This window comes from Miscanthus floridulus, chromosome 14 (assembly GCF_019320115.1).
Source record: "Miscanthus floridulus cultivar M001 chromosome 14, ASM1932011v1, whole genome shotgun sequence".
Taxonomy (NCBI): Eukaryota; Viridiplantae; Streptophyta; class Magnoliopsida; order Poales; family Poaceae; genus Miscanthus; species Miscanthus floridulus.
In genome coordinates this window covers 14777020-14786450 of record NC_089593.1, presented here as the reverse complement: position 1 = coordinate 14786450, position 9431 = coordinate 14777020, and the positions used below count along the sequence as shown (strand labels likewise).

General features: G+C 41.7%; 1 protein-coding gene across 2 annotated transcripts; it reads right to left on the bottom strand.

Annotated features, from left to right (window-relative positions):
- Nucleotides 1–1087: 1087 nt before the first annotated feature.
- Nucleotides 1088–6018, bottom strand: LOC136504668 (AT-hook motif nuclear-localized protein 7-like). 2 transcript variants are annotated; one of them, XM_066499636.1, is made up of 5 exons: nucleotides 5466–6018; nucleotides 3085–3152; nucleotides 2819–2950; nucleotides 1864–2019; nucleotides 1088–1678 (listed from the first exon to the last, which is right to left on the bottom strand). In XM_066499636.1, exons 1-5 carry the CDS (start codon nucleotides 5509–5511, stop codon nucleotides 1322–1324), a joined length of 759 nt encoding a protein of 252 aa, XP_066355733.1. In that variant the 5' UTR covers nucleotides 5512–6018; the 3' UTR covers nucleotides 1088–1321. The 2 variants fall into 2 exon arrangements, with proteins under 2 accessions (XP_066355733.1, XP_066355732.1); XM_066499635.1 differs by lacking the exon at nucleotides 5466–6018 and adding an exon at nucleotides 3613–4283.
- Nucleotides 6019–9431: the final 3413 nt, after the last annotated feature.

Here is a 9431-nt window from a genome sequence, read left to right as displayed (position 1 = left end):
CCGATTGGAGGAGTTTGGTTCTTCGATTTCATCATTGGAGGAGGTGACTCCGGGGTGAAGTCGAAGATTTCTTTCCGAGCTATTGACTTCGTCGATAACGCCGGTATTTTGCCCCTCCAAGAAACCGCTGGTGATCCTGGAGTTGTTCTTGTGAGGTATGTGCTCCTCCTTCCCGCTAGCTTTGGGTTGGAGTTCCCAGTCCCAGTGTTGGGTTCTTCGTCTTCCATCGATAGGGATCGGTCATGGAGGCGATTGGAGTCTGATCCCAGTCTTCGTGACGATGTTGTTAGTGCGTTCATCGTTGTATGGTACGGTTCATTCGTGGCCGTGCTACTTTTGGCTATCTTCAAAGATGATGTCGCGTCGTCTGTTGGGGTGTGGGCCTTGAGCTTCCTCCTCGGCTTTCTTCTCTATTGCTGGCGATGGAGGAGAGGCGAGCAGCGGCAATTCCAGTCGACTGAAACGCGGCCTCTAGGAGCTTCTATAAAGGACTTCAATGTAATTTTATTTTGCTGTGGGAGCTCCTTTGTAAGGGGCTAGATGCAATATCTCTCCATGCTTAATAAAATCCAACCCGTTTCTCAAAACAAAAATGGAGGTATGCTGAAGCAAGAAAAAAATTGCATTCCCTCCAAGATGACAGTTTTACTAGGGACAGAGAGTCATAGTGCTTGTTTAGTCCCAACCAAATTCCCAAAAAGTGCTACAGTAGCCATCACATCGAATCTTGCGATACGTGCATAGAGCATTAAATGTAGACGAAAAAAAACTAATTGCACAGTTTGATTGGAAATTGCGAGACGAATGTTTTAAGCCTAATTAGTCCATGATTGAACACTAATTACCAAATAAAAACGAGAGTGCTACAGTAGTCAAATTTCTAAAATTCACAAACTAAACACAGCCATAGTGGAAGACTGCTGGAGATTTGCTACTAACTACTTACCGCATTCGAGCTGTGAATCGTGCCAAGAACCTTCAGTAAGCAGAGCACAAACACGGACACAAATAAGGGATGTACATATGCATAAACATCAGGAATTCAGGAAAACAAACTGGACAGCTGCAAAGGCACAATGATGGACGAAGCAGAATTAAGATAACTGTCAGTAACGGGACAATAGTCTGTCCGACTGTTTGAGAAACTGGCATCTCCTCTTAAAACAGATTAGAGCATCTACCACATCCTACTAATCTTGGCTAAACCGTCCTTAATCTAGCATCTACTTTAACAGCCATGCCCTACATAACAAAATGTGTCAGGGATGAGGCGACAAAAGAAAACGGCAACCAGTCAACCGCCATAACCGGCTCCTCTTTTCTACTCCTGGGGAGTCAAGCTGACGTTGATGTCAGGAGAGGCCCTGTGCAGCATGGGCGGGGAGTTCGCAGACCAGCCAACCATGGTGAAGCCCCCCGTCGTCGTGTTCAGGTTCATGGTGCCGTGCTCTGTGCTGCCATGGGGTTGTGGAGGCGGGGCGGTGGAGGGTGGCGGTGCGTGGAAGCCGTTGCCGGGACCTGCCTGGGAGATTGGCATAGCGGCAGTGAGCACAGGAGGGGGAGCCACAGGTGCTGGTGGTGCTGGTAGTGCCGGGACAGCAGGTGGCTGCTGCTGCTGCAAGCTCATCCTCCTCTGATGCTGCTTCAGACTGTTGGGCAGGAAGCTCCCCACGATCACCTGTGCCGTGTTTTATGTTAGAGAATCAACAAACGATATATAGCTCAATGTTTGCTTTGCCATCAATCTGCAAACTGATACATTATTACTGATTGCACTGAATCAACAAGGAGTCAATGTGTTTGTGTCCTGACATGTTAGCGTGACTGCGTCCAAAAATTGGTTTCAGGTTCAGTTACATTTACCTGTATAGGACTAGCAGCACGCAGCATCCCAGCCACTACGCCGCCAACTACACGGCCATCAGGGCCAGCAAGAGAGACACTGAGCCCCCCGGTTCTCCGACGACCTTCCTCAGCCATTGTGAAGGAGCCCATCAATTGCAGAATCTCGAAACGGCCCTGAAGACCAGAAACACATCGAATCAGTGCCCTCTAAACATAAGTAGCGCAAACTCAATGTACATGTGCACGGCATCTTTGCGATCCAATAGCCATGAAACAACTTGGAGGTGAAAGTTGTCACTTTCCATGCAGATGGGAGACTTTAGACGTTCCATGGCCATTTATACCTAAGATTTTCTGTGTATTGTTACAGTTAGAACAAGAACTTAAAAAAGTCTTCTTGGTGCCTGAAATAAATCAAACCAATAGTGGACAAACTGGAGGCGCAGAAGATGGAATTGGCATAGAACAAAATCGAAGAGAAAGTCAAAGATAAAGTGGAAGGGGGGTCTTTTCAGACACAAGGCGTTCGGCTGGTGCAAAATTCCTCCGGAATTCACTGTAGCCGGCTGAAAACATTGTTCACGCTGTCACAAATTCCTCCAGATTCATCGTGATTCCTCCAAATTCCTCCAAGCGAACAGATAGTCTCCCGGCTGGTGAATCTGACAGTGTATCTATTTAATTCTTACTGCAATCAAGTCAAAAGAATGTGACTTGCATTGCTAAATCTATGTCCGAATGGGTGGTTGAAATTTTTTATATCACCGCAACATGAAAGATCAGATTAAGGTTGCCATTTTTTTCAACACAAAAAAAAAACATTGCCAACTAAGTCATTTTGCTTGATGTGCCTGTAGACAACTCTAAAGCTAAATACACCGAATTTGTCTAGAGAGGACTTATAAGTTCTATATAATCTGAACATTACAAGGATAATGATAATTTACAAGGAGTAGCACTCAACGGTCCATACCTCATAGGTGAAGGTGCTACCAGATGGATCCGGCTGCCTCAGTGTTACATTAGAGATTGTCCCATTTGCAGAGAGGATGCAGACCGAGCGTGGACCCTTCTGAGAAAACGACATTATGCGCGCCGCCACATCCTACCAACGAATTGGACAAGAGAGCTCAGTGACACCGTTAAAACAAGCACTGCACACTAGTCAAGCAATGCCAAACTAGCTGCAGTCTGCAGAGAAGCATGACGCTGCCGATGATGATGGAACACATGTCTTACCTCCCCAGTACCCACGATGATCACATGAGGTGTGAAGCTCCCTCCGGCTGACAGGGCGTACCATTCCCCTTTTTCATTGGATGAACAGCATTCAGACAGCGAAATGAACAATTTTTAAGTAACTTAACTACCCAATGATGAAAGAGACCTTAATCACTGCTAATCGGTAAGAAATTTAAGGATGAGGTTGATTAGGTAATCCACCCAGGAAAAATCTGAGAAAGAATGCGCGCACAAATTGGTAGGAAAAAGGGGATAAAAACATGAGAATCGCATAATTAACAATTAATAACACAAAAGATGAATGCGATGAACAGAAAAACTGTGGTAACAGGTAACGGATGTTTGACTTGTAACCCTCTTGAGTGTGAAAAGCACATACACATCACCCAACTGGACCCCATCCAAGCAATGTAACAGACATCAACAAGGGGAGCAAACATTGCAAGAAACTACCAAAAAAAATGAAATTTTTGAGCTGCTGAAGAAGAAAATGAGGACGCTTTGCATTTGAGGGGGCAAACTGACCTAGGGTGGCGAGGATCTGGCGCCTCCCGGAACCGCGCGGCCGGCCCCGGCGGCGTCCGGAGCTCAGGTTGGCGTGCTCAGTCTGCGCGGCCGTCTGCACGCCGTTGTTCCCGGCGGCCTCGCTCGGCTTGTCCCCACCCAGACTCCAGGCTAGCGGAGTTGGAGTGGCATCCCCACCTTGGCCAGCCGCAGCAGCTGGTGGCGGGGACGGAGTGGGGGACGTCGACGGCGAGGAGGGAGAGAAGTGGTACCCCTTCGCTGCTTCATGCGCCTCTGTCATGGTCATGGAGATGTCTGCTCTAAACAGACCGTGGCCGGATTCATGGCCACCTGCCACTGCAATGCCCTCCCTTCCCTCCATGTTGAATTTGAAGGGCTCTTCTAGGTTGGAACTTGCTTGCTGGGTAAAAATTTCTAGGTTTGGTTTGCTTCTTTGGTTGGCAGAGGAAACCGGACAAGAACAGACACCTATTCTAGATTTGGCTTTGTGTCCGGTTACTACCAGGCACCAGTAAGCAGCAGCCTGTTGTACCAGTATTATACCAAAGTCATCAAGGATAGGATTTTTGAATTAGGGGCAAATAACAGAGAAAGAAAAGAGAGGGAGGGAGATTTTGGGGCAGAAACGGCACAAGAATGGCGGGGCTTCCTGCTGCTGCTCGGTGATCCTCTCTCCTTTGACCAACCATCTGATTGGTTGGACTGCAAAAGTGTACTAGAGTCCAGCGTGACTTTCATTTTTCTATTGAACAGTAAAGCAGCGAGAGAAGACAACAATATCTACAGAATATGGATAAGACAAATAAAAGAATAGTTTAAAGAATTGTAGTGCTTAATTGTGTTTTCACTGAAAAGAAAATACACATTCTAGAGTATTTTTTTCATAAGCATTGTAGCTGATATTCGAATGCTGCTTCTTTTTAAATTTTGCCTGTTGATAGTAGTATATTATTAGAAAAGGTGCAGCAGGTGAGAGAAAAGCAATCACATTCGGGTTTGTACCATACAGTTCATTACTGCTCACTCCATCTCCACTGACATTATGACATTACTATGCCTACACTGCACAACTTTATTTATATATATAGTTAAATGATGAAAACTTTAATGATTTATTTTTATTGCAAATTTGCAATAAATCTAAAGTTTTTTGTGAACAGCAGAGATTAAATTTAAATAAAACTTGAAAAATAAATCTAAAAGTTAGCGTGCATGTTAAACTGATATTTATTAAGATATAGGAGTATGTGTTTTTTCATGTAGTTGAGAGGTGATAATTCCATTGTTAAATATTTTTGTGTATTTGGTTTGAGGAAAGAGGTGGTCTATTTTTTCTTACTCCTCATTTTTTTTGTTTGGTTTCTGCAATTAAATGAGTTTGATCTATTACCACCTTATTTCTCACGAGCTAATAATTAATATATGCCTGAGGAATAGATTAATTCTATCAAAATTATGGATCAACTCATGATGCATCATCTTACGAAGCATAAGGTGATTCCATGAACCAACCACACGGTTAAGTTCCACCTTTCTATGTAGCTTTCCCAATGTGCCTCTTCTTTTGAATCTTCAAAATCACATAAAAAGTCATATTCTTGTTTTGTCATTCACTTTTTCTCCCAGTCTGAAGAGAGCTTTAAGGCCCCGTTCGTTTCGCTAAAAAAACAAGACGAAACACTGTTCCGGCTAATTTGTTTTGAGAGAAAAACACTGTTCCAACTAAAAAAACAAGCCGAAAAATATGGATTATAACACAAGCGAACAGGACCTAAGAGAGAGAAATACATGTGGGGTAAAATTATCGCAAGCACGCGTACCAAATTTTGCAGCAACTGTTGTACTGTACCTACCTGTTTTGCTTGGCCATCTTGCCCTGCACATTTCACAGCTGTCCATCTGAAAGGATAAGATCGAAGCTGGGGGCCTTTTTGGGAATCCAGTAGCTGGATTAATTCAAAGGGGAAATAAAAAAATACAGTCAAATCCAAGACGTGCTCCAACTGTAAAAGTAAAAGCATGAAATCCTCGTCATCATAAAACTATGGATGCCTGAATAAACAAGGCTACTGATAAGAGTCTGCATCTTAAGAACTACTCCTATAGCATAGAACTATTGCTATATATCCACTTTATTATATGAGTATCAAAATATAAAAGAATGCTTCAGCTGACAATAAGACACAGGAAGATTTTGTAGATTAAGGAATAAAAAAGCAAGTGCTGTTTTTTTAGCAAGACACGGGAAGATGCAGACAAAAGGGTGGGGAGCTCTTATGTTAAGAAAAAGAAGAGTGTGGTATGAAGAGAAAACGTTTATACACAAGTTAAACTTAAGTAGTAGCAATACAAAAAAAAGGTGTACAGGAAACAACTAGTTTTCGTTTTTTAACATAAAGCTAGTGAAGTGTAGGGAGTAGAGCACGAAAGAGAGTCAGGGAGCTCCACTCAGCCTGTTTGGCTGGGGCTGAAACGATCAAAGCTTTCAGTGGACACTGGGCACAGCTGTAGTAGTAGGTCCGTAGGAGTCTGAAGTCTGAACTAGCACGGCAGCTGGAGCAAATTTCCGCAGCTTCCGCTGCAAAAGATGCAAAATGTGTGAGCTGCGGATCAAAAGCTGGATCCACAATGTAGCCCAATAGCTATAGCATTTATTGCATCACAGATACTGAAATGCAGAACAAGATTACAAGAAGTTCAGAATGTGAGCGGTGAGCACAGCTTGGTATTAAACAACTTGTGACACTTCACAACTTTTTTTTTTGGCTCTCTTTTGGGATTCAGCATTTGAATTAGTCCACTCCACAGAAATTCTGATTCACCAATTGTAATACAGATCACAGCATTTTGAGTTCTGAATATAACCTGTCACTCTGCTCTTTTTTGTTTTGGATAAATTGTCACTCTGCTCTTGGCCCAGTGAACAAGCAGACAGAATAATTTGAAGTGGACAATGTTTGTTACACTGGAACTTATAGTAGGATATATTTTTGGTTTGTTCAAAGGACTGGCTGTGTCTCCCATTACATTTTTTCCAGAAAACATTCAGGAAAACAGCACTTTCAATTATTACGGAGGAAAAAGAAAGCTGGCAGCAACAAAAAGGTACGAGCATTAGACACAAGAAACTTTGCGCAAGCAACATTACTTGCCAGAAATAACAAATATGATCTACAAGCAGCCTAATCCCAACCAAAACAGAATCATTTGTGAAAGATAAATGAGGGGGTCCTAGATCTCATCATCATAATTATTCGAAAGTAGTTTTCCTTTTCCTTCCGAAACATAGAGAATAGTTCCTCAGACCATACCATCCAGTCCAATGTTTTACCTAAAAAGCATCTAATAATCTCAAATCAGAGGCTTGGGACGACCTGTTCTCAATTGATGAGCACCAATAGAGAAGGTTCTAGCTGAACCATGCCTGTATAAGCAGGACCACTATGATAAAATATCATGAAGAGAACTCTTAAAAATTTCAGTTATGGGCTTATGGCTATGGACAGACAGCCATACAAGACCAAAAAAAACAAAGTGCTGAGAGGCACAGAAATGAGAATCTCTCCGCGCTTTGAGTGATCTTGTGTTTAAAATTTAAACAGTTAACGACAATTAAACGACATCATAAATATGTTCAATAATCCATCGTTTACACTGTGGATACGTAGGGGAAAAGATACGTTGTATTAATTTTCATTGGAGATAAACCGAGAATGGATTAATGGACAGCTGTAATTTCTTCAAATGCACCCAGAAGGACCAAAACTCGCCTCCCAAGGATTAGTATAGTAGAGTTGATTATCGATGAGGCTTTGATTAAAGAGTCATGACAGTGATACCATGTGATTAAGCCCAAAAAATGGATATTCCTGTATCAAACGTTTTTGCAGGCTTCTTGCCTTCTTGTAAGTATAAAACAAATGGGACAACGTAAAGCAGCTCACGCGCCCTTTCTTGTGTCACAACTTTCAATATGATATGATAAACAGGTAAAGGCAAAACAGGAACTAAAATTTAAAGCTGCCAAATTATAATTAAAGTAAACAAACAGAGAACTCAGACCTAGAGGACCTTTTTCTATTCTGCCACCTAATCTAACCATACACATGGCCTCTGAAGCACACCCTTTCAAGGAATAACCAGTGGGAACGATTGCTCTGCTCACTCCGTACTTTTTCAGTTAATGAATAGTATTTTTTCTCACACCAAATCAGCCAACAGTATTTTCAGCCATGGCTTATCAGCCAAACGAACAGAGCGTAGCAATACTACTATTGAGAGTTTTTTTTCTTGGAGCTGAACAGGGGCAGTTGCTCTGCCATTTCATTATAGAAGAAAGCAGCTGTAGTATTTATAGGATTTCGTAGGGAAGCACTAAACGCTAAAAAAGGAAAAATAACTGTACTAGAATCACAACAAAGAATTGAGAGAGCTATTGAGAGTTGCATGTTGTGTCAGCATTGAGCTCCAGTGCTAAGATTTTACTAACTGTACCATGATCACTATTAACAGATAAAATATTCATGCTTAAAGATCAGAAGATGTATACCTACTTTAATAATGTAGTGGTTGGGACAGATTGACAGGGAATATATTGCACCATAACAGCGGCTTTGCCAAAGTAAGGGGGTGTTTGGTTCCTCCTCCTAAACTTTAGTCGTTGTCTCATCGGATGTTTGGACAAATGCATGGAGTATTAAATATAGACTAATTACGAAACTAATTGCACAGTTTACGACTAATTTACGAGACGAATCTTTTAAACATAATTAGTCTATGATTTGACAATGTGGTGCTACAGTAAGCATGTGCTAATGATGGATTAATTAGGCTTAATAAATTCTTCTCGTGGAGTACTGACGGATTCTGTAATTTATTTATTTTATTAGTATCCGAACACCCCATGCGACACCCTCACGTGACACCTCCTAAATTTTAGTCACTGAATCTAAACACTCCCTAAGTCAATAGCTCCAACTTCGGTTGCAACTCCCTCTCTCGCATGATACATAGAGCTGGAGTTTCTATTTTTGCAACAAAATCAAGTATATACACCACCGGGCTTGACTCATTTTTGTTAACAAACTACAAATGACATTAGAAATGTTGGGGCTTAAACGATATTTCAGTAGAAGATCAAATGCTATGAAGCACTTCTATTGCTGTATAGTCTTGCCATAAAAACCCCTCAAGAAAACTTACTTGAATACTATGAATGTAAGAGGGCAAAAAGTGATCATGATTGATTTATGAGTCGTACGAAGAATAAATCACTCTAAAAGAAAGTCAAGAATACATCACTAAGTCCAATATTGAAATAATCTAACCATAAAACAACATATGACGCTTGCTTCCTCAAGAAAACCTACTTAAATATTATGTAACAGAGAGAAAAGATTGTTACCATGCTTTAACTATGAACTGTGAGCAGGTTGTTTTGAAGTTTGAAACGCTGAGCAAAAACTTCTCTGCATTAACTGAAGAAAAAAAATTATAGCAATTCTTGGAACTAGGAACTATCAGCAGGTTGGGTGAGAATTCTTCAGAGGTACAGATCAAGACTGAAGCAAGATCTCTTTGTTCTGGAGCAAAATCTGAAACTGAACTATGTGATGCTGAAGGTCTGAGGCATGAGGGTGACCGATACCGTAATTCACAATGCAAGCAACATGTGAGGAAATATAAACAAACTGAAGGCATGGTGCTCAACTGCTCATCTCATCTCTGGGTTAGTAGAAAAAAGGGGAGGGACCATATGCTGTAGTCACGAATTCAGTACTGGTCCATTCCCTGATTATGATGATTAATGGAAGCCATAA

Bases quoted from the DNA above. Each gene is read 5' to 3' on its own strand.
- LOC136504668 (XM_066499635.1), bottom strand. From the start codon at position 3,973: ATGGAGGGAAGGGAGGGCATTGCAGTGGCAGGTGGCCATGAATCCGGC. The intron at 2,951-3,084 runs GTAAGACATGTG...ATTCGTTGGTAG, and splicing joins TCATCGTGGGTACTGGGGAG to GATGTGGCGGCGCGCATAAT. The intron at 1,679-1,863 runs GTAAATGTAACT...AACACGGCACAG, and splicing joins GTGCTGCTAGTCCTATACAG to GTGATCGTGGGGAGCTTCCT.